The sequence below is a fragment of the Rhinatrema bivittatum genome, chromosome 9 (genome assembly GCF_901001135.1).
Source record: "Rhinatrema bivittatum chromosome 9, aRhiBiv1.1, whole genome shotgun sequence".
Lineage (NCBI taxonomy): Eukaryota > Metazoa > Chordata > Amphibia > Gymnophiona > Rhinatrematidae > Rhinatrema > Rhinatrema bivittatum.
The window spans coordinates 40,493,245-40,518,881 of record NC_042623.1 but is presented as its reverse complement, the minus strand read 5'-3'; the positions used below and the strand labels follow the sequence as shown (position 1 = coordinate 40,518,881).

Below are 25,637 nucleotides of genomic sequence, written 5' to 3'. Positions count from 1 at the left end.
CACTAGCGCATCCCTAGCTCCTCTTTTTTGACAGAAGCAGCGGCTGTCAGCGGGTTTGACAGCCGACACTCAATTTTGCCAGCGTCTGTTCTCGAGCCCGCTGACAGCCATGGGTTCAGAAACCGGACGCCGGCAAAATTGAGTTTCTGGTTTTAGACCTGCCAGCCGCTGGCCCATTTTTAATTTTTACTTTTTTAAACTTTTGGGACCTCTGACTTAATATCGCCATGATATTTAAGTCGGAGGGTGCACAGAAAAGCAGTTTTTACTGCTTTCTGAATCGCGCGGGAATACCTAATAGGGCCATCAACATGCATTTGCATGTTGCGTGCGCTGTTAGGTTCGGGGGGGTTGGACGCGCATTTTGGACGCGCTATTACCCCTTACTGAATAAAGGATAAAGCTAGCGCGTCCAAATGCCGGCTAACAGTGTGCTCGGCCTGATTGTTAGTTTGTAGGTCTCTTCAATTGTGTTATGTATCGAGATCAAAATTTGAATATCGTCTGCATATAAAAAGTGCGTAAGACCTAGTCCAGCTCAAAGATGACATAAAGGCAATATATATATATTCAGTGATATTCAAAAGAGAGCCAGTTAGGTTTAAAGTTATGCAGGTAAAGACAACTTTAATTGGGGAAATTCATGGGGCTGAATATCTGGGATAAGTTATTAGGCTAACTTTAGCCAATTAACTTTTCTGCTTGTCGGCTTACCTTTTGGCCTTATTATATTTGAATCAGATTTGACTGGACATAGGAAATGGCGTGACTTCTTTTAGTTCGCTGGAAACAGAACACGTTGACAGCTGTAATAGAGAGCTCTTTTCATCTGATCCATTAGATGGAGTGTTTAGAAAAAGAAATTGATCACAGAGGGAGGAAAACCACATTGCAGAAAAGGAAAATTCTTCCTCTCTTCCCAGGGAGAGCTTTGAGAGGGTTACTACAGTGTTCTCGGTTTATGCATTGTGCCCTGTGGTAGTAAGAAATACTTCCAGATTTAAAGGAGCAGTTCTCAAGCAGAGAACAGTAGCCCTTTTGCACATGGTAATACTTGCTTAATGTAAAAACAAGGTTTCTTTCACTGTTGTAGCTGCTCTGAAATTATAAAAATCTGCTTGTAACATGGCACAGTAATTAAATTATGTAAGTATAGGTTTGTAGCTGTTCATGTAGTTTGTTTTTTCTATATCGAGTACATTGATACTGAAATAATATAAATCTTAAACTGCTTTTTTCTCTGTGAATTGACTGTTTTAGGTTTGTTCATACGAACAGTTTTATAAAAATTAATTGCAAAGCTTGATCATTGCTTTGGTAGTTTACAATAAAATGTGGTTCTACTGAGATTCTCACATTTTAGTGAATGGCCTAGCTGCTTATGGGCTATAGGGAAGCATATGTAAGAGCAGCATTTTCAGGAATATGGAAAGCTAAGCTGAGCTGTTCTGCCTTGAGTTTGAGATGCCAAACCATCCAGACGTGAGGTGCTTCTTGCTGATCACACCCATTTGGGTCTTAGAGTATGAATAAAAATCAAAATGTCTGCAATTAATTTTTAATATGCTATTGAAAATTCAAAAAATAAACCAAAATAACATTCATAAAAACACATTCACAAATTAAAACAAAAGGCCAAAGGACTTTGGAATTTTTATTTGCTTATACGATTCAGACTAAGCCAGGAGTTGCCAACTCCTGTCTTTCAGAGCCACAAATAGGGCTGGTTTTCCACATACTGTGTCCACAATGAAGATGCATGAGAATTTGCATGAACTGCTTCCATATGGTCTGTCTGAAAACTAAGCCACAACAATTGTTGCATTGAATTGTAGAAATTTTGTGTGAAGACCTATACATTAGAAAAGATTAAAGAACACTCGCACTATACCAGGGGTGGGTGGGGAGGGCTTTTAATTGTCTGGGGCACTTTAAATCCTTTTTTTTTTCTTTTTACAAGAAAGTGCAAGGAGACTTAATACCTTTTAGTTTTCCACTAAACAGGTACCATATGAAAGCTGCATTCTTTTCTAATACACTTTATTTAACATTTGAACAGGGACAGATCAAAAGTTTTTCAAAAGCAATCCATGAACAGTTGCAAAAAGGGAAAGCAGTTAGCAATTTCCAAATCTCTAAATAGTTCTGAGATTTGGCTCAAGATTTTGTTTGTATAGGAAACATACATAGAAACATAGAAATGACGGCAGAAGAATACCAAATGGCCCATCAAGTCTGCCCAGCAAGCTACACACTTTATCCATTTTTTTTCCCTTTTTCTCTCTCCCACATGCTACTATTATGGTATGAGATTAAGGAATTCTAAATCAAAAAGCAAACAGATCAAAATTATTAATCACTTTGTAAGTCGAGCAGCAAAAGGAGAAACAGAGTGATTGACTATCTTGGCCACTGGAACATCACCTAGATGTATAACTAGTATTATCAAACTTGCAAGATGTTCCTTCTCATCAGGCACATGGAATTTGTTAGAACCCATTGGTATTTAGATGTGCTTAATCTTTTGGAGAAATTTGGCTATAGCTTGGTTTATCTGAAATTGTGTATGGAGGCATTGTTTCATATTAAGCTTGAAGATGGACATTTATGTTCATGTCCGAGGTAGGAATAAACATTACGTGGTAGTAACATAGTAGATAGACTAGACTAATTGCCCTAGTCATTTCTGATCTGTTCTGCCAGCTGTTAAAACTTGACTGCTTGTATGGGATTGTTCCCTATTCAAGTCAGCTTGTCTCTTTGGTTTTCTGCTGTCCTGATGAGCACACAATTTGTCATATTTAATCAAACACCTATCCTCCTTGTGTCTACCTACCACACTTTGTAATAATCCAAACAGCTACCAGAACTAGTAAGGCTGTTATCAAAATATCTGGCTGACTAGCTTCTTTGGCTTTGCTAGATGGTACCTGGCCACCATCAACCTGGTTGGTTTTTGAGGAATTGCAGCCTGTTGATTTCCAGCCATCTCTCCCAATTTTACCATTCTATGTTTATTTTTCATTTCCTAAGTCTCCTTTCAAATTTGGTCTTTTAAATGTTGATTGTATAGTATCTTGGCAGCTGTAAATAAGGTTTTTATTCTTATCAAATTGGTTATTAGGATATTAGAAATTCCTCATAGCAAAGCTCAAAGGGCTTTATCAGGGTCATCAGAATCCTGATGAAATTACCTTGTTACACAGTTTGCAGTTTCTTGATTTATTGGCTCCTAGCCTTTCTGAAAATGGCTTTAAGATACAATGTTCCTTACATCCTTTCCCCATACAAGATGAATCTTTTTTTTTTTTTCCCCCCCCCAACATATTTCCAGGTTTGAGGCAATCTAACTGTAGTTTCTCGATTCATTTCGTGTACCTGGTATTTCCTTGCTTTTTCTAGGCTGTTAACCTCACATTCTTTTTATGGAAATGACTTCATCTGCCTGAAGTGTAGGGTTTTGATATAACAACTGTAGAATGGCTTTAAAAGAATGTGTGAGAACATGTAGCATACTTTGTTTCTCATTAATTATTTGATTCTCTCTTCCTGGCAGGATGAAATTAGCTCAGAGAATGCTGTCAGCCCTACAGAAACTGAGAAACCAGGCACTCCTCCACCAAAGCCGCCCCGGATTCGCAGGTGGTGGTATTGAAATTTTCTCTGTGGGCTGAAAAACTCCCACTTGTTAAGAATTGACTTTTTGTTAAAACTGGTTTCATGTATGTTTGCTTGACTGGCATTCAAGTGAAATTAATATTTATTCAGTTCACAGATTCAGAAGTAGCAATTTAATTCAGTACTGTGTTCTAAAAATTGACAAACTGCTTTAAAGTCGATGGAGGAAGAGAATGACCCAGGGAGTGCGTATTTGGAATTTGGAAAACAGTGTCCTCTTCAAAAATAAAACAAACTGGGCTGATGCAGCAGCAGTGCTATTCATTGCCGTTCAGAGGACCTGGCTTCAGTCCTTATGCTAGCCAGGATGGGAGATATTGAGACGGCCTTCACAGCCCCTGGGGGAGGTGGTCCCATTCATCATGCATCAGCAGCACCTAAAGGCCATATTTAGGGCCAGTGATTGCAGCGTTCTGGAGAGGTCCCTGGCTTGAGAACGTCTCATTTACTGGGCTGAGTTGGAAAGGGAATGTGAAATATGGGGGGGGAAAAGCCTGGGTAACTGTGTGCAAGAAGGCTTATGGCAACATTGCCCAGTGGAGACGGGCTTTCCATTTCAAATGGAGCCAAAGGCAGGAGGAAACTATGGGGCTCAAAAACTCCCCAAAAGACCTTCAGTTGGCTCCCAACTGCTGTGGCTGTTTATTTACAAATCACCAGGAATTGTGTGATGTCCAGAAAAGATGACCCCCATGATATCTGTCAGAGAGAAAGTCAGCATATTGGCTATTCATCTCACCTTTCTAATGTGGTTCATATCATTCAAATCCAGAGTAGTATTTAAGAATGAAAATTCATGCCTTAAGCTTTAAGTCTTGATAAAATGCTTATAAAGTTTGATTTTAAGAAGTAACTGTTTAAGTTTTAGCTATATTGACAATATTTTTGCATCGATTTTTTTTGCTTGCTTGAAAATACAGCATTATCTGAGGATTATTTTGCATTTTGTTTGGTAACAGCGTTTCTCATTATGAGTGGCAGTGCTAGGTTGTGGTCAATCTCTTTAATACTCAAGTTTATTTTTTTACATCTTGGGCTGGTCAGGACTTGGAATCACTGGAGAGAAAGTATACTTATTGTAGAGCTATCTGATTTCAAAGCCAACATTGAATAGATTCTGAAGAGAGCTGTGTCCTGTTCTGTGAGTATCATAGGGCTTCCATTTCGGTGAGTTTCTTCCAGTTTTTCGAAAAGGATTGGCAGTGTCAGTCATTTTTGACTGACCAGAAATGGCAAGCTCTGGATCTAGGACTTAGTTATGTTTGAGCTGAAGGATAAAGAGGGCAAGCTTTGAGAGAGCAACTGAAGCAGACCGTTTTTCTTTTCCATAAGTCAGCAAAACACAACCAGTAAGGCTATACTTTTTAAAATGCACTTTTATATATTTATTTATTTAAAAACTGTTCTATACCGTCCTTAAGTTAGATAACCATCACAACGGTTTACAGAAAGGCACAAAGAAAATTATGAGTGGTATAGATTACAAATTAAACATGTGCCATCATAGTACGGTAACATTTTAGTACGATAAACTGTGTTTAAGTTAAGCGTATCTGTTAGGAAATTGTTAAGCAGTTCAAATTTAACATTAATATGCATTTGTAGGTTAAAAACAACTGCTTTCTTGGTGCATCCTTATCAATCAACTGTTTTTCTCTTTATCTTTATAAAAAGCTTGTTTAAAGAGCCAGGTTTTCAGGTTAGTTTTGAATATTTTCAAATTTCTCTGCAGCCTTATTTCGAGAGGCATGGTGTTCCATAGCACAGGACCAGCCAGTGACAGTGCTCTTTCCCTTACACGAGTGAGGTGTGCTGATTTAACAGAGGGGACAGTTAGTAGAGCCTTATTAGCAGATCTCTGGTTTCTGTGCGGGACATGTACGTGCAGTGCTGTGTTAAGCCAGTCTGCTTTTTCATCGTGGATTAGTTTATGAATTATACATAGTGCCCTATATTGTATTCTTTGTTCAATTGGAAGCCAGTGTAGTTCGGCAAGTGTTCCTGTAATGTGGTCACTTTTTTTTTTTTGCCAGTCAAAATTCTAGCAGTGGAATTTTGCAATATTTGCAGTGGCCTAATTGTAGATTGCGGTAGCCCTAATAGCAAGGAGTTACAGTGGTCTGTGCTTGCGAATATCATTGCCTGTAGAACTGTGTGAAAATTGTTTAGCGTTAGCAGAAGTTTGTCTTCTCAGGTTCATTAGTTTAACGTATCCTTCTTTTAATTTCTGTGAGATGTGCTGTTTCATGTTTAGCTCAGGGTCAATTACCCCTAGATTCCATACTTTTATTGCTAACTCCACGGCTTGATTATTTTTGATTGTGATTGTAGGTTGTATAGGGTGTATGTTTTTTCGTTCAAGGTGTAAGAATTCAGTTTTGTTGGTTTATTACCAGTTCCATCTGGTTTAGGAGCTGTTTGATTATTTCAAGATACATATTGGCTAGTTTCATTGTTTCTTCAATGATTGAACGCAGAATATATATATATACACAGAATTCTACATTATGCGGTAGATCTTTAAAAAGTACGCTGGATTTTATAAGATACGCACGGAGGGAACTTTCCTTCCGTGTCCCCCCCACCTTCCCCTCCCTTCGCCTACATAACCCATCCCCCCCTACCTTTGTTGGGCAAGTTACGCCTGCCGCCTCGCATCCCCCGGCACAGGCCGCAGTGCCGGGACTCGGGACCGCCCTCCCAGCCTACCCCCGAACCGTTGCCATGCGCACGGACCCGCCCCTTTTACGAAGCCCTGGGATTTTTGCCCGTCCCGGGGCTTTGCGCGCGTAAATCTGGGAGGATTTATACACGCAGGGCTTTTAAAATCTAGCCCTATATGTGTGTGTATATATGTATATATACATGTAATGTAGAATTCTATTAACTGTATTGGTCCTGGTGAAAACTGCAGTCTTTGTAGGATTGTGATCTTTTAAATGACCAGCAAAAAAAAAAAAAAAAAAAAAATTTCTACATGAACTTTTGAGGCTTCAGACTTTTTTTTCAGGTATATATGTATCAAAGGTTTGCATGAAAATTGGAACTGTAATATTTTTTGTGCAAGTTGTTTTTGTGCGTGCATTTAGAACATGAGGGTTACAAGGCTTGTACTGTTGCTGACTGACAAAATTCCCCATTTATTGAAGTGAGTAGGGTAAGAGCCAGTTCCCAGTTCCATCTGAGGGGATGTCCATGAAAAACTAGAGGACCTCCATGCTTAGGGTGACAGCTTTTTCAGAGAGCAGCTTTGAGAAACGGTCTTGCAGATAAATCCCTCTCCCTAGTTCCAGAGCCACCTGCTCAATCCGACATATGTCCTTCTATGAAGGAAAGGACATATTGCCCTTTTCAGCAATACTGGTTTCTGCCTGTTCTGGCAGTATCAACAGCAACTTCCAGCTAGACCTAAACAAAGGGAATACCATCAGTCAAAAAATGCAAAACAGGCCCAGTCTCAGCTAGGGCCCAGTTTGATAAAGTAGTGTATTTTCCAGTAGTGGGTTGAATTCAGCATTTTCTGGACCAGTGGCGTCAAATCAGCATTGTGCAAGGTGGATACTGGTTTGTTTCTTCTAGCCTTATCCCTTCTGCACTATTTGCTGCCCCATCTGGAGCCCAGAGATCTATTTGGGCTCCCACAGATCTGTTTGGGGTACAGTCTCTACTCAAGCATCAGGCAGTGTAAATGCTTCCTGCATCACAACATGAACAGAGTTTCCAGATACTTCATCCCCAGCTTCTCAACTAATATCTTATGGGAGAAATTCAAAATGAACTCTTTCAGCATAATTCTCCCATTCATTCAACAGGACAACTGGTTGTGTACCCTGGATCTCAAGGATGCTTATACTCTCATTCCAGTCCACCTGGTCTATTGAAGTTGCTTGCTTTTCCAAGTGGATTCATCCCAGGCTTCTGTTTGGCCTCTTCATTGCACCCAGAGTATTTACCAAATGTCTCACAGTAGGGCAGCGCACCTTTGTTGCAAGGGAATTTATGTTTTTCCATACCTGGATGACTGGAGGATCACTGCATGTTCTCCACTTTCTAGGCCTGAACATATGTTGTCTTCAAAGCTTAGGGTTTCTCAACTTCATAAAATCGAATTGGGTGCCCACTCAGACTTTACAGTTCAGAGGTGCTTCAATAGACTCCTTGCTTCAGAAAGTATTCCTGCCCAGTGATCAGAGAGCAATCATGCTCTCGCTCATCCATGCGCAGCATGCTAATCTGAGGTCCACTGCCAGGCAGCTCCTAGTAATACCTTGTTATATGGTGGCAGCCATCGATGTAGTTCCTTTAACCCACCTTCTCAGATCTCAGCGGAATCAGCTCACTCAACCCCTGTCTTCAGTAGTGTGGATAATACCACTAAATGCATGGGAATTGCAATGGTGATTGTGTTCTCACATACTCCAGGAAGGTGCTCTGATCCGGTTGTGTCTCCATCAACTTGTCTTTGCAACAGATGCCTAAACCAGTGACTGGGATTTCCACTGTCCTTTCTACCCAGGGTCTTTGGTCCTCACATGAATCTCTCTTCCAAATCAATCTCCTGGAGCTCAGAGCAAAATGGCACACTCGTACCATGTTCAAGCATCCTGATCTAAACTACCTTGCCGTGTTCTGTGACAACCAACAAGGTGGAACAGGATTGTGGCTTTTCTGCTGAGAAGCACTGAAGGTCTAGAACTGGGCGCAACATCATCAAACAACTCTGCAGGTGACTTATCTGCCAGGTGTCTCCAATATGTTATCAGATCTCAGCAGAATTTCAACCTCATTGTGGTCTCTGCAGCAATCAGCAAACAGATTGTTTGACTTCTGGGCTCTACTGTCAGTGAACCTGTTTGCATCACAGCAAAATGCAAAACTAAATTTTGCTCCATTCTGCCAAGCAATCGCAGACAGAGGCTGCTTTTCTTCTTCAAATGGAGCCAAAGTCTCATGAACGCTTTTCCACTGTTACCTCTGATACCCAAAACAGTACAGGCCTTCAAGTTTGGTATGCATAGCTAGTCAAGCTTTCCAGCAGTCCTCCCATATCTCTAGATCTGACCCTGCTCTTCTGACTCAAGATGGGATACTCTTTCATCCCAGCTTTTTAGACCTCAACCTCAGCTTGGATGGTGAGTGCTCAGTAATAACAAATCTCCATTTACTATCAGAGATTGAAGATATATTGATTTTGTCCAGAAAACCTTCAACCAGGAAAAACTATGCCTTCAAATAGAAAAGGTTTGCCATTTGGTGTCATCAACATGATACTGAGCCCTTTTCATGTGAATCTTCATAGCTTTTAAGATACTTTTTCTTCACTTCTCTAGGTCAGGCCTCAACACTGCCTCAGTGAGGGTACATCAAAGCGCCATAGCTGTTTGCCACACCTTGTTGGATAGCAAACCAATCTCCATGCATCCACTCGTATCTCATTTCATGAAAGGTCTCTGACATTTCAAACCCCTGATTCAGAAACCTGCTGTTTCATGGGATCTAAATATGATTCTCTCAATTGAAGCTTCCTTTTGTACCCTTGGAATCTGCTCCTTTAAAGTTTTTGACTTGGAAAGTTCTTTTCCTTGCTGCATTTACCTTGGCTAGAAGAGTTAGCAAACTCCAAGCTCTCATCCACTACCCTCTGTATCTGCAGTTCTATCGGTGTTTCTCAGAATCCTCCTGAAATTCCTATTGAAAGTAATTTCAGCTTTTCATATCAATCAATCTGTCATTCTTCCTACTTTTCTTTCCAAGGTGCTGTATGCCTGAGGGTGAGAGAGCCCTCCATACTCTAGATCAGTGGTTCTCAACCTTTTTTCTATCCTGACACACCTGACAGATGATGCTCAGTGCGTGACACATTGCACACTACATTTAACAGCTATACTAAAAAAAAAAAAAAAAATCCTAGATATTTTATTGTTGAAAATGATACAGGAGAAAAAACATATTCTTTAATTTAAATAACTGCTTATAAAATATCATTAAAGGTTATATTTTTCACAAACATTTTGATCTTTGCATATTACATCAGTGAGAAATCTGGGACCGATATGCATATGCAGCACACAGTTTTTTGATATAGACAAACTCTCATGCTTTTCACTGTCAATATCAGAAAGTTCTGATCTCTTCTGGAGTTTATACAGAGCAGAGTTAGAAAATTTTCCCCTTTCAACTCAACATACAAAAAATATATTCAAATTCTAGTATCCCCTCAGTAATAGTCCTTCAAAATCTCTTCCCTGCCAGCCACTTTGTGAAATAACATGAAAAACAGCTAAAAAGACATTTAGAAATTATATAGCACACCAGCCATACCATAAGAGTACTAGGTGCCCACGCCTGAACAGCAACAACCTTACCTATGAAAAAGCAAGACTGCAAATATAGAACACAGTACATTTACTATTGGAAAAACAAAGAAAGCCAGACTGCTCTAGATTCCTACACAGAATCTAAATCCTAGTTAGCAGAAACCCTCATCTCTGTCAAACATGCAGAATGCAGACTGACTCTTATTGAATATAGAATAAAAGACCATACATTATAAACAAGCATACAGAGAAAAACTGAAACTCCTAGAAGCGAGAGGGGGGAGGTGTGACGAGATGGCGGGGCAGGATACAGCATGTCTGCAACATTTCTGGCTTGGATTGATGGTGGCAGTGATTGCCAGGGTTGAGGGAAAAGCAGTAACAGGAAGTGGTGATGAGGAATTTTAATTACCAGCTCCTTACTCTGCACTCTCCTCAAGCAGCAGGCACATGTGGCTGTGTTAGAAATCATAGGCTCGCTGTGTCAAATTTTTGGTGACACACCAATGTGTCCTAACACACTGGTTGAGAACCACTGCTCTAGATTGCAAGCGGGCCTTGGTATATTACAAAAGATGTACTCAGTCTCATCAAACTAACTGGCATTTCATCTCATATGACCCAAACTGCCTAGGAATAGCAGTTGTCAAGTGGACTTTATCCAGTTGGATAGCTGATTTTATCCATCATTGCTATGCCTTAGGACTTCAACTAGCAGATTCAGTTAAGACTCAAGTACAAGCCATGGCTTCCTCTGTTCATTACTGAGAAAGTACCCTTCGAAGATATCTGCAGAGTTGAGAAATGGACTTAGGTCCACACATTTATGCCCTATTACCTTCTTGATGATAATTCAAAGACTGACAGATTTGGACAAGTAGTTATGCAAAATCTGTTCTTGCTGTAGTTCACTCTCCGTTGTGGAGTCTGGGTTGCTTAAAAAGGAATTGCTCCACTGCAATTCTCAGCTTGGGACTCTACATGTAATGGCTAATTCAGCCTGTTTATTGATGGAAAAAGCATGTTTGCTTACCATAAACAGAGTTTTCCATAGATAACAAGATGAATTAACCATGGAATGCCCATCTCCCTGGAGAGTTGACTACACTACATTTTGCTGTGTTAACTGAGGAGGCCTATGAGGCATCACCTCTACAGCATGACAAGAAGTCCATTCAGTTCTGCTGGATGACATCACCCACCCACATGTAATAGCTAATTCATCCTGCTATCTATGGAAAAAAACATTTACAGTAAGCAAAAGTAAGACCCCCTAAGGTTTTCCTTTTGGGGTTTCTGTTTCCTGGTGTTAACATTTGGGATCAGCTATTGGCAGCTCGGTGCAAGCTTGTGTCCTGTTGGAAGAAGGCATCCATCCCAACTCTTCAGGCTGTTAGAGACTTGAGAAGGTCGTCTTTATGCAGAAGCTTACTTGCAAACATGAGACTTTGGATAAATTTGAGAAGATATGAAAACCTTTTGTAGCCTGTTGAATGCATAATGGACTTGATATATATTTGAAATACCCTGGACTACTTATATTACATTTGCTTGGTAACGGAGGGGGGGGGGGGGCGATATAATGTTACTACTACAAAATCTGTTACTGGTTTTCTCTGTGGTGTTGCAATTATATGATTACTGTATATGTCAGTCCTGGATAACTATGAAGTAATTAATTAAATACTGAGTCAAAAAAATCTTGATATTTTAAAGGTTTGCTTGTGTGAAATGTTTTCTTTTACAGTACAACTGCAGTATAGGGCTGGAGAGCAATTTAGTAGCCTTCTCTGAATAATGCATGTGTTGATGGGCTGATTAAATCCATCTAAACAGAAGCATGGTAACTTGTTTGCCAGAGAACCAAATTTGGAGAGCAGGAGGAGGACCATTGCCCTCAGATATACCCTGTTGAGCATAACTTTGATCTAATGAGGGGAAGTCATTCTGAATAGGTCAAAGCTGGGGAGAAAAAAGCCAAATTCAGGCATATGACTGGGTTGTCCCCTCTTCTATGAGGATAATTTAACAGCCCACTTAGGGTTAAAGTCTGCTTGTAGAAAATACAGCCCAACTTTTCAAAGCAAACTTATGCTGGTGAGTCCATTTTGAACATTAGCAGATATGCTGGGGTGAAAGTGTAAATGTATAGGAGTACATGTACACACATACTTCTGAAAATCAAATGTATGCACATAAATGGTGTCTCTGCCCCCATCTCTGCTCCTCCCCAGAGTACCTTTTTACAGTGCGCATAAAATCCTCCCATACATATATTTACTTGCACATCAGCTGGACAATTTTTAAAAGCAGATTTTATGCACACACAAAAAGGTTTTCTTTGTGTAAACTGGTGTTTCCCAACCAGTGTGCTTTCTGATGATCAGGCGTGTCATGGAAAAGTCATCACTGTCTGTCTTCCAAGCCAGCACCTGAACTCTGTTCTTAGTACCACATAGCAACAAGAATCAGCAGTGGTTCATAAACATGTATGTCTGAGAACATACCTGATTTATTTATTCAATTTTTGTATTCTGCCTCTTGGCACTTCAAAGTACATTACGTTCAGGTACTGTGTAGGTATTTTCCTATCCCCAGAAGACTCGCAGTCTTTGTACCTGAAGCAATGGAGGGTAAAGTGACTTGCCCAAGGTCACAAGGAGCCACTCTAACCTGGTTCATAGCCCGCTGCTCTGACCACTAGGTATGCCTCTGCTGTATGTAATCATGCATGCCTTTTCTACCTAGCTACAGCATGAGCCCTAGAATGTGGCATGGATAGCTGGGTCCCTGTGCATGCAACACACACACTTCACACACCACTGCATTTTTCCCCTTCTGATCCAGCTCATTTTGAGTCCTCCTCCCATCCTCTGTTATCCCCAGGCTGAGTCACATCCGACGGAGCGCACTGTTAACCCGCCATTGGACACGCGTTTTCGATGCGCTAGCATTACCCCTTATTCAGTAAGGGGCCGAAAACACGTGTCCAACATCCCCGAACCTAATCGCGCCCGCAACATGCAAATGCATGTTGATGGCCCTATTAGGTATTCCCGTGCGATTCAGAAAACAAAATGTGCAGCCAAGCAGCACATTTTGCTTTCAGAAATTAGCGCCTACCTTTGGGTAGGCGCTAATTTCTTCAGGCACCGGGAAAGTGCACAGAAAAGCAGTAAAAACTGCTTTTCTGTGCACCCTCCGACTTAATATCATGGCGATATTAAGTCAGAGGCCCCGAAAGTTTCCAAAAGCAAAAAAAAAAAAAAAAAAAAATGAAGTAGGCCCGCGGCTGTCGGGTCGAAAACCGGATGCTCAATTTTGCCGGCGTCCGATTTCCAACCCCATGGCTGTCAGCAGGCTCGAGAACAGACTCCGGCAAAATTGAGCGTCTGCTGACAAACCCGCTGACAGCCGCTGCTCCAGTCCAAAAGGAGGCGCTAGGGACGCGCTAGTGTCCCTAGCGCCTCCTTTTGCCTGTTTTTACCGCCGGGCCTCATTTGAATAGAGAATTGCGTGCCCAGGAGAGTGGCCTGTGCATGCGCCGGGATCGCCCGCTCTCCCGCGGACTTTACTGTATCGGCCCGACTTGAGCACTAGATGTGATTCACTTGAGTGCCACCTACAGCAGCAGTGAAAGAGCTCTGGCAGCTACATGGGCATCCACGGGAACAAACTGAGTTAGCTGTCCACACCACACTGCTTATTCCCTTTTCCCACACTTAGAATAAAAGGAGATGGTCCATTATGTATGTCTGCCTCTTCTCTCCTTTTGTTTTAAAAATTGGAAGAGACTGGTGGAGTTTTCAGTGTTTCCCTAGCTCTTTCAGCCATATGAATCCTCTGTGTCCACAGTGTCTGCTCAATGAAGTTTGGTATGCCACCCAACATTTTTGTTGATGGTGTGCCTTGGGCTTGTGAAGGATGGGAAATGCTGGTGTAAATGCTTTTCAAAATTATAGCCCTATAAATAGAGAAGTAGTTATGCTAGACTCAAAATTTTTTTTCCTTAAAGCTTCATTCAGATTTCTGATTGTTTAAATAGAAAAGAATGCTTTGATTCTATAAAATATATAGTAGGAGGTGGTTTTTGTTCTGTTTTCAAAAATCCATAAGAGCTCATACAAATATTTTTTTAATGACTTGGTCTATTTGGGCTTTTCCAACAGAGGCAAAGTTGCAGGATTGAATGCTTTGAGGTCTTTATGTGCTGTCATATTCTATATTTCTTTGCTTGTTAGACTTTCTTCTGAGAAAAGACTATTTAAGAATTGAAGGTATTGTCAATTTTGCAATGAAGTAGAAATCAGGGAAAATCAGGACACCAAGTTTTCCTGGCACCTAAAAGTTGTCAGCTGGTGCCTCCTGGAAAGGAAAGTGCCAAAAAAAAGTATTCAGTGCTGAGAAGGGGAAGAACAGCTGCAGTCTGGGTTGGGGAAAAGCATTTGTAGCCTGGGCTGGAATGAACAGACCGAATCTATGAGCACAAATGTTCATAGTCAAGGTAATAAACTTCCAACTCTGCAAGCCCCAATGATGGAAGCAGACTCACCGTATATACTCATGGTATAAGTCGATATCATGTATCAGTTGAGGGTATTTTTTGGGCTCCAAAATCAAGATTTATGTCTCCTGTGGATAAGTCGAAGGTAAAACCTAGGGGGCTTATGAAATTGTGAAATCACACTAAGAAACAAACCAATAACTCAAAATCACTTTTATTCAAATGGCTGCCCTCCCTGTTTCAATACTTCCCTCCCTCCCCCTTGTCAAAAAACAAAACCAGCTCCAACCTATCAATGCCCACCACCCTCTCTCTCTCTCTCCCAAACACGCCCCCCCCAGACCCATCGAAGTCTCTGCTGGTCCGGGGTGGGGGGGGCCTGGGAGTGATGTCCTGCTCCCAGGCCGTCTGTCAGTAACCAAAATGGCGCCAGCAGCCCTTTGTCCTTACTATGTGGCAGGGGCTACTGGTGCCATTGGCCAGCCCCTGTCACATGGTAAGGGCCATCCATTGCTCCTACTATGTGACAGAGGCTGGCCAATGACTTCGGTGGCATAAATTTCTCGACTTGTACACGAGTATATACAGTAGATATTGTTGCTGTCATGGTTCATTGAGTCTCATAAATGGGATATGAACAGGGCTATAATTTTTTAGGAAGGAAAAGAGGGAGGAGTGCTTCTTTATGTGAAAAAGAAAGTGATTGAAATGCTGGGGGTAAGGTGGAATGAGGTTATGCAGGCCATCTTAGGGGCGATAGTACTTTCATTTATACTGTTGTATTTTTCAGACCTCTGGCTCAGATGGAGAAACTGGACAGAGATCTGGTCAAAGACATCCAAAAAGGTGGGAGATTTTAACATGCCATATCTGGATGGGAGTAGCCCTTCTGTGGCTTCAGAAGTAGAGAAATAGTGGGCTTCCTTCAAGAATTTTTTTTCTTGAATAAATGGCGGAACTCATGAGGGAAGGGGCAATACTTGGTCCAGTATGTATGAATGGAGACAGCATATGTAATGTCCAGGTCAGAGTCCACCTGAGCACCAATGAGCATCGGACGATATGGTTTGATAAACCAGTTCTCCAAACCTTTTCAAACCCAAAACACTACTTAATTTAAAAAGTGTTGTGTGGCACACCACATTCCATGGAGCAGGCAGTGCAGACATGGAGAAGACTTCTTTGGCCAAAAGAAGAGCTAGGGAAACACTGGAAACCCCCTCACTCTTCCAAATTTTATAACAAAAGGAGAAAACGGGGTAGAGATACATATGAACTCATTACAATAGACCAGCTCCCTCCATATATAAGTGCAGAAGGGAGCAGGTTGTGTGATCCGGGCAGATGGGCACAATTAATTCCCTTGGATGCTACTTGTGGCTACCAGAGTTCCTTCACTACTGCTGCTCCCAATACTTGGGGTCGCATTGCATGCTCAGTGTATGCTCTCCTCGTTTCACTCAGGCTGAGGATAAGCAAGGGGCTAAAAGGACCCCGGAGGGGGAATGAGGTACCATGTGAAATGCATATGCTGCAAAGCCAGCTGTGTCCCGAATGCTGCTCATTAGTTACCACACTCTGGGGTTCATGTTGTAGCTAGGAAGAAGAGGCATGCATGATTGTGCTTGAGTTGAGGAGTAGCCTAGTGGTTAAAGTAGCAGGCTGCGAACAGGGAAAGCCAGGGTTCAAATCCCACTGATGCTGCTTGTGGCCTTGGGTAAGTTATTTCACCCTCCATTGCCTCAGTTACAAACGTACAGGCTGATGCAATATTGTGTAAAAGAAATGTCTGTACATCCACCTCGCCTGGATGCTCGATGCCATAGGAAAAATAAGCTGCTGCACTGAAAAGGATGTGCAATGAGTTGTTTGTCTCTAGCGCTCTGCACCAGGTGCCCAGGAGACATGGCTGTGCACCCACAACAGCCTGGCCAGAACTCCTTCCCCACCCCTGGCAGGGATGTTCTTGATTTGTTCCTATTCACTATCAGCCTTCTGAAAAGGGATTGGTCCTTTCATAGACATGTGACAATGAATGGACCAATCTGCAGTAAGTGAGAGTGAATAAATTAATAAGTGCCCGACAATTTATTCACTCCTTCACTTACTGCCAGCAGGGGTTCCCATTGGGCCAGACCTTGGGAATGCTGCTTTCTGTGGTTCCTCCTACTAAGTATTGTGACCATACTAATAGGAGGAATCACAGAAAGCAGGAACTTTTTTGTGTGTGCCCTTGAGACAGTATGCTTTAACGCAGGTTCCCGGGCAGGCATTAAATTTGTTGAATTAAAATGGGTGCCTTGTCCACGCTGCAAGTTTTGGCATCGTGGGGTAATGGCTAATATCCTCATCTACATGGAATTTGCATGTGATGAGCGCTATTAGCTATGCGCTTGATTTGGACGTGTGTTACCCGGTGCTCTAGTCTGAGCACACTATATTGCATTGGTTTGCTGGGTTGTAAGCCGCCTGGGGATAGGGAAATACCTGCAGTACGAGAATGTAATCTGCTTTGAAGTATCATGAAAAGCGAAATAAAAAACAATTTTCAGAAATTTCCTTTTTGTATAACTACTACCACTGGTGACTTGTTGCTGTGGGGTGTTGAGAGCAGAGCCCAGGTGCTGGTGTGGATTTGAGCATCAGGTAGTGGACTTTTTTTCCATGGCACACTGTTTTGGAAATGCTATGATAGAACTTCCAAGGCCTAGAGGAGTTGTGCAAAACTCAAAATCCAGGGTTTCAAAAGCCCTGACATTGCCTTCCCCTTAAGATATTTCCCCATTGTACCAATGTCAAGATGGGAGAAGATATAGCAACAAATTTTTGTCAGGAAAGAAAATAAGAGGAAAATGAAGCTAGTGTGATTCTCCAAAGTTGTCATAAAAGTAATGGCCAAAAGAGTAGCATTCAAAAGGTACAAAGGGTCGCAAAAACCCCCCAAAACAAACACAGTGAGGAATATCTGGTAAAGCTGAAAGAAATAGAGATGGCAAAAGCAGAAGAAGACGGCTGAAGAGGTAGAATGGCATGACGAAAGCTTTTAAGTATGCCAATGAAAGGAGGAAGGCCAGAAGTGCAATTGTAAGATCGAGAGGAGACTAGGAGTAATGCGTGAAGAGAAACGAGGAAAAAGCAGAAGTGTTAACCAGTACTTTTTTTAAAACTTACATTTAGCTCATGTTTTCATTGGTAGCTCATGGCAGGGTTACATTCAGGTACAGCAGGTATTTCCCTGTCCCAGAGGGCTTCTCTGTTTGTAACTGTAGTGCAGTGTCTTGCCCAAGGTCGCAAGGAACATCAGCTGGATCTGAACTCTGGCTTCCCTGGCTCTCAGCTTGCTGCTCTAATTGCTCCATTTCTAGCCTAATCCCTTCTGTGCTCTGACTGTAATTTTTTTTTTAAATGGTACAGTTGCAGAGCCTGTTAGGTAATATGCATGTCATGTTTCTTGTCTTGTTGCCATGTTACAATGAATTGAGTGTTTTGGTCTTACTGTAGTGGTTTCATGTTAAAAAAAAAAAAAAAAAAAAAAAAAAAAAAAGTTGTATGAGGTTTTTGGGGCCAATTAAAAACTTTAGAATTGAGACACATTCCTTCGACAGAGAAAAATTACATGGCGGCAAAATCCAAAATCATTTTGTCAGATCTGCTTTTTCCTTTTTTGGCAAAGGCATCAGGAAAGGAGTTCCTAATTTCCTGTGGAAACTGGATACTCTGCAATAAACCCTTTCTGGCTAGTTTCCATTATGTAAGCAGTTAATGTTGCAGTCCCATATGTGAACCTTCGTACAGGGGAACCATCCTGTATGGTCACCCCCTTAAATTCCTAGGAGTTGGAGGCATTTTTCTATTGTCTGCCTTTCCTGAAGCACTAAGCACCCAAATTACTCAGTCAGTGCTGGTTTCTTCTCTGAGAACCTGAGCAGTTCAGACACTGTCTGTCTGGAATCTTGCTCCTAATGCAACAGAGATCCTACGAGGGGGTTGGGACAAGACCTGCAAGTTGATGACCCACCTGCTGGTCTGTAAGATCTCCATTTCTTTCTGAAATGGGGGTGCCCTAATATGTGGGTGGTGACGTTCATTTTCAGTTTTAATTTTAGTTTGCCTGGGAATTTCAATGTTAGAACAAAAAGAAATCAGTGGGAAAACTGATTCTTCCACTGATTTTTGCTCCTGTGTGCTGTAGCAATTAGACTGAAAAAAACCTGGGAAAATCTGCACTTCTGTCCCCGTTCTCCCCCCCCCCCCCCCCCCCCCCCCCCACACACACACACACAAATTTCATCACGTCCAATCTGCAGCTAGTCTACAACCTTCACTCTACTGATTGAAGCATTTGGATCAGGTCCCATTGACCTCTGGGACATGAAAAGAGCTCATGAGATGGTACCCTTACAAGTGCCCATTTTGACAAAGGACTTTATTGAATGATCATGATCTTTTTGGCTTAAATATGATCTTTCACAATCTGTTCCAGGTTTTCTCCAAACTGGGGAAGTGATGCCCCAGTAGGTATATCTTGAAATAGAAATCAGCTGTCCCGGTCTCCTCCACACTTCTCTGTTGACTGAGACCTCTGCATGCTATGGATGTTGCTGTGAGATCAGGGCTGAAGGGGATCTAGAATTCAGAGAAGGGAGGTGCTCTTGTGACACTTACGCAAAGTGTGCTGCCATCTATAGAAGGAATTATCCACTTGATAGCATATAAGAGCAGCATCCATCTTCCTTTCTGAGCCATCTTGTAGTGAGGAAGAATATTCTACTGGGATAGCTGTCTACTTTGGAGGGGCCCAAACTCCATAACTATTTCCTTTCTTTGTGGAACCTGATGAGCTCTAAGGGGACTCGGAGTGGGTCACATCTTGTCAGGGTAGTCCCATTCTTTGCTTACAGTCCCTTCTGACATAGGGTAAACATGAAAAGATCTTTTATTCCTCTGTAGGGGATCCCAGGGTGAGGTCTGCCCCTCACATTATTTTGAAGCTCAGTTGCCTCTGGCTTGAAAATTAAGGTCGCTTTGTGAGCATACCTGTTTCAGACTTGTCAAAGAATCTGGGTTTTAAAGAGTCACCACACTGCTGGAATTAAGATTCCAAATCTTCTGCAGAGTGAGTTTATTATGCTTATATCCCACCTTTCCACAATACAGTGATGAAGGTGGAGATTCATCTTTGAAAAGGAAACAAGGTTTTGATGCCAGAAGTGCTCAATAGTCTTTGGGGGGACTTCTTAGATGGGGAGGTAGGGCAGTGAAACTCCTTTAGAGGTTTGACTGAGGGACATTGGTGGTCATCCTTGCCGATGATGGTGGTAGGGCCACAAAATGCTGGAAAAATCATGTTTGGAGGGCTCTTGTGGGATCCCTTTCTCTAGAGTGCAGTAGAGATGCAACATACCAAAAGGATGTTTGCATCCTACTGCAAAGGGGATTCCTCCCTAGGTAGCGAGAAGGGATGCAAAATGCCTGTTTTAAATTACTTAGTATTTTTCTTGGACTCCTGGAAAGCTGCAGACAAGGGAACTCTTAATCATGGATTTGCTCTAAAGCTGTATTTGAGCCAGACAAGATGGTCTGTTAAGGCTATGGCCTCACCTCTGACTCTAGAGGGGAGCTAGATTATATCAGGAGCAACCTCTCTGCCTGCTTGGGGGTCTGAAATGAGAGCCTCCTGAATTTAACTGGTCAAACCTTTTGCAGAAGAATTTGGCTTCAGAGCTATGAAGCAGGTCTCGGCATAGGCAACTTCTGCCATCGGACCTGCATTTGACTGGATGATTCCTTACTTGGGAGGGGCAGGAAGGGCTGTGGGTGGGCAACCACTGCCCAGTAGAACTCCTACAGGGGTCCACAAGAAATCACTTGAGTGGGACAAGAAGCATCCTGCCAAGACCTAGGACCTTGGTGTGAGTGGGAGGGGGTCTAGAAAGTCCTTACTAAACATGCCCAATATGCCCAAGTAAAGACGTGGAGCTTAGGCAGGAAAAATCCCGCAATGTGGAAAATATTAGGATGGCCACTGCAGTGACTCGGAAAGCTTGCCCAGTAGAAAAAGCACATGCTCAAGAGGAGCACAAAGTTGTTTTTCATCAACAGCAAGACTAGGAAGAAAGTTGGTGATGTTGCTGCAGGTGGCCAAGATGGTGCCTGCCCAGGGCACCATGTTGGGGGAGGGAGGATGGAGGAAGACAGGCAAGAGGGTTTAGCCATGCACTTTCTGGCCCTCTTACTTATACTCCTTTTTTTTTTTCGCCTTCCTCCCCCCAAACATGCCTCTTTGCATGTTAGGCTGGCCATTAACAGCCCAGCATGCCCCAACATTTGGGCAGCCATAGTTAAGTGCTGCAGGGGAGGGTTCTGATAGCAACCATTAATCAAGGTGTCATGATGCCCAGTGAGGGTCCTGAAGCAAGTAACATAGACTTGACTTAAATCCTCAAAATGATGAAATCACATCAGTAGGTAGTGCTGTACCATCTGTTGGTGGTGGGTCACAGCATTTGGAGATGATCTGAATATTTACAAGTTGGAGGGTTGAATCACAAGAATGCGTGAAACTTAACCATTTATTTAACTTTACTATCTCCTATTATGCAGTATTTATTCTTGTATTATAAAATAATTAACATAGTAACACAGTAAATGACATAAGATCCATACACAAACTCCCACATGGAACCTGATATCCACTCCCTTTTGCCTTTCTCTCAGGATTATAACTACCACCTTATGCAGGTTATCCCAGGGTTCATTACCATTCTTTTGCCACTAGGATTCCTTTGTGTGTTTCTCTTCCTTGTTTTGAATTATGTTACTATTTGTCTCCATAATCTCCTCTGGGAGGGCATTCTAAGTATCCCCTACTCTCTGTGATGCTGTTCCAGAATATTCCCCCTTGGAGCTTCATGTTGTCATAGTGTGCTCTAGCATCAAGAGTTTTTATTGAGAATAATGAAGCACTGGGATTTGTGAGCCTCTTGTGGATAGGTGTTGAAATCCTTCATTGCACAGCATCAAGCAGCAGTAAAATCCTTTTTAACAATGCTCAAAGATATCACTGTGATCTCTAGTATCAGAGTTTATAACTGGGGAAAGGTGGACAAACAGTAAAAATGTTTTGGGTTGACTTTTCTTGATTTGAAAAGGAAACATGCAAAATGTGTGGCAGGCCATTTTGTAATTACACTAAAATTTTCTATGATGTGTGCTAGCGGAATTTGACACACCAGGGGGAGCATTTGAAAACTTTCAGCAAGTGCCCTGTATTTGGCTATTTTTCATTTTATATTCTTAGGCAGCAGAATCCATTAGTGGTGGCACAGGTTGAGTGGCCTTAACCACTTTCCTTTTAAGAACATAAGAACATAAGAAAATGCCATACTGGGTCAGACCAAGGGTCCATCAAGCCCAGCATCCTGTTTCCAACAGTGGCCAATCCAGGCCATAAGAACCTGGCAAGTACCCAAAAACTAAGTCTATTCCATGTAACCATTGCTAATGGCAGTGGCTATTCTCTAAGTGAACTTAATAGCAGGTAATGGACTTCTCCTCCAAGAACTTATCCAATCCTTTTTTAAACACAGCTATACTAACTGCACGAACCACATTCTCTGGCAACAAATTCCAGAGTTTAATTGTGCGTTGAGTAAAAAAGAATGTGCCCCATGCTAACTTCATGGAGTGTCCCCTAGTCTTTCTACTATCCGAAAGAGTAAATAACTGATTCACATCTACCCGTTCTAGACCTCTCATGATTTTAAACACCTCTATCATATCCCCCCTCAGTCGTCTCTTCTCCAAGCTGAAAAGTCCTAACCTCTTTAGTCTTTCCTCATAGGGGAGTTGTTCCATTCCCCTTATCATTTTGGTAGCCCTTCTCTGTACCTTCTCCATCGCAATTATATCTTTTTTGAGATGCGGCGACCAGAATTGTACACAGTATTCAAGGTGCGGTCTCACCATGGAGCGATACAGAGGCATTATGACATTTTCCGTTTTATTCATCATTCCTTTTCTAATAATTCCCAACATTGTTTGCTTTTTTGACTGCCGCAGCACACTGAACCGACGATTTCAATGTGTTATCCACTATGACACCTAGATCTCTTTCTTGGGTTGTAGCACCTAATATGGAACCCAACATCATGTAATTATAGCATGGGTTATTTTTCCCTATATGCATCACCTTGCACTTATCCACATTAAATTTCATCTGCCATTTGGATGCCCAATTTTCCAGTCTCACAAGGTCTTCCTGGAATTTATCACAATCTGCTTGTGATTTAACTACTCTGAACAATTTTGTGTCATCTGCAAATTTGATTATCTCACTCGTCGTATTTCTTTCCAGATCATTTATAAATATATTGAACAGTAAGGGTCCCAATACAGATCCCTGAGGCACTCCACTGTCCACTCCCTTCCACTGAGAAAATTGCCCATTTAATCCTACTCTCTGTTTCCTGTCTTTTAGCCAGTTTGCAATCCACGAAAGGACCTCGCCACCTATCCCATGACTTTTTACTTTTCCTAGAAGCCTCTCATGAGGAACTTTGTCAAACGCCTTCTGAAAATCCAAGTATACTATACCTACCGGTTCACCTTTATCCACATGTTTATTAACTCCTTCAAAAAAAGTGAAGCAGATTTGTGAGGCAAGACTTGCCCTGGGTAAAGCCATGCTGACTTTGTTCCATTAAACCATGTCTTTCTATATGTTCTGTGATTTTGATGTTTAGAACACTTTCCACTATTTTTCCTGGCACTGAAGTCAGGCTAACCGGTCTGTAGTTTCCCGGATCGCCCCTGGAGCCCTTTTTAAATATTGGGGTTACATTTGCTATCCTCCAGTCTTCAGGTACAATGGATGATTTTAATGATAAGTTACAAATTTTTACTAATAGGTCTGAAATTTCATTTTTTAGTTCCTTCAGAACTCGGGTGTATACCATCCGGTCCAGGTGATTTACTACTCTTCAGTTTGTCAATCAGGCCTACCACATCTTCTAGGTTCACAGTGATTTGATTCAGTCCATCTGAATCATTACCCATGAAAACCTTCTCCATTACGGGTACCTCCCCAATATCCTCTTCAGTAAACACCGAAGCAAAGAAATAATTTAATCTTTCCGCGATGGCCTTATCTTCTCTAAGTGCCCCTTTAACCCCTCGATCATCTAACGGTCCAACTGACTCCCTCACAGGCTTTCTGCTTCGGATATATTTAAAAAAGTTTTTACTGTGAGTTTTTGCCTCTACAGCCAACTTCTTTTCAAATTCTCTCTTAGCCTGTCTTATCAATGTCTTACATTTAACTTGCCAATGTTTATGCTTTATCCTATTTTCTTCTGTTGGATCCTTCTTCCAATTTTTGAATGAAGATCTTTTGGCTAAAATAGCTTCTTTCACCTCCCCTTTTAACCATGCCGGTAATCGTTTTGCCTTCTTTCCACCTTTCTTAATGTGTGGAATACATCTGGACTGTGCTTCTAGAATGGTATTTTTTAACAATGACCACGCCTCTTGGACATTTTTTACTTTTGTAGCTGCTCCTTTCAGTTTTTTTCTAACAATTTTCTCATTTTATCAAAGTTTCCCTTTTGAAAGTTTAGCACGAGAGCCTTGGATTTGCACACTGTTCCTTTTCCAGTCATTAAATCAAATTTGATCATATTATGATCACTATTGCCAAGCGGCCCCACCACCGTTACCTCTCTCACCAAGTCCTGTGCTCCACTGAGAATTAGATCTAAAATTGCTCCCTCTCTCGTCGGTTCCTGAACCAATTGCTCCATAAAGCTATCATTTATTCCATCCAGGAATGTTATCTCTCTAGCGTGACCCGATGATACATTTACCCAGTCTATATTGGGGTAATTGAAGTCTCCCATTATTACTGCACTACCAATTTGGTTAGCTTCCCTAATTTCTCTTAGCATTTCACTGTCCATCTCACCATCTTGACCAGGTGGACGGTAGTATACCCCTATCACTGTAGTCTTCCCTGATACAGAAGGGATTTCTACCCATAAAGATTCAATTTTGTATTTAGTCTCATGCAGGATGTTTATCCTGTTGGACTCTATGCCATCCCGGACATAAAGCGCCACACCTCCTCCCGACTGCTCCTCTCTGTCATTGCGATATAATTTGTACCCCGGTATAGCACTGTCCCATTGGTTATCCTCTTTCCACCATGTCTCTGAGATGCCAATTAAGTCTATGTCATCATTTACTGCTATACATTCTAATTCTTCCATCTTACTTCTTAGACTTCTGGCATTAGCATACAAACATTTCAAAGTTTGTTTTTTGTTTGTATTTTTATTCTGCTTTTTAATTGATAGGGATAAGTTAGAATTTTTTAGCTCAGGTGAGTTTTTAGTTACAGGCACTTGGACTACTTTTCTAATTATTGGCACCTCACTGTCGGGATGCCCTAATTCTAATGCATCATTAGTATCCTTTAAAGATACATCTCTCTGAACCATGCGCTGCTGAGCGACTGTCGGCTTTCCCCTTTGTTCTAGTTTAAAAGCTGCTCTATCTCCTTTTTAAAGGTTAGCGCCAGCAGTCTGGTTCCACCCTGGTTAAGGTGGAGCCCATCCCTTCGGAAGAGACTCCCCCTTCCCCAAAAGGTTCCCCAGTTCCTAACAAAACTGAATCCCTCTTCCTTGCACCATCGTCTCATCCACGCATTGAGACTCCGGAGTTCTGCCTGCCTCTGGTGACCTGCGCGTGGAACAGGGAGCATTTCAGAGAATGCTACCCTGGAGGTTCTGGATTTAATCTTTCTATCTAAGAGCCTAAATTTGGCTTCCAGAACCTCCCTCCCACATTTTCCTATGTCGTTGGTGCCCACGTGTACCACGACAGCCGGCTCCTCCCCAGCACTGTCTAAAATCCTATCTAGGTGACGCGTGAGGTCCGCCACTTTTCGAGTCAACAAAGAATATTAAATTTTATTCTGGGTCACTGTACCCTGCTGCTACTCTATAATCCTTCCTTAACTACTAGGAGAACACCAGGACATATTAATGGAACTATTCTACCTCAGCTCACTAGATTATAAAGGAATTCAGGTCTCCCTAAATGGATTCTCAGCCAGTAAAAGGTGCTAAAGTTCTTTGATT

The 25,637-nt window shown here is 41.9% G+C and overlaps 1 protein-coding gene across 2 annotated transcripts in view; it reads left to right on the top strand.

Moving 5' to 3' along the window:
* The window catches only part of PTPN12 (protein tyrosine phosphatase non-receptor type 12), a 262,737-nt gene that overhangs the window by 116,386 nt on the left and 120,714 nt on the right, over positions 1 to 25,637 (top strand). For both annotated transcript variants that reach the window (XM_029615046.1, XM_029615047.1), the window contains exon 12: positions 3,557 to 3,642. In XM_029615046.1, the coding sequence (XP_029470906.1) occupies positions 3,557 to 3,642 (86 nt within the window). The remainder of the gene's footprint in view (positions 1 to 3,556; positions 3,643 to 25,637) is intronic.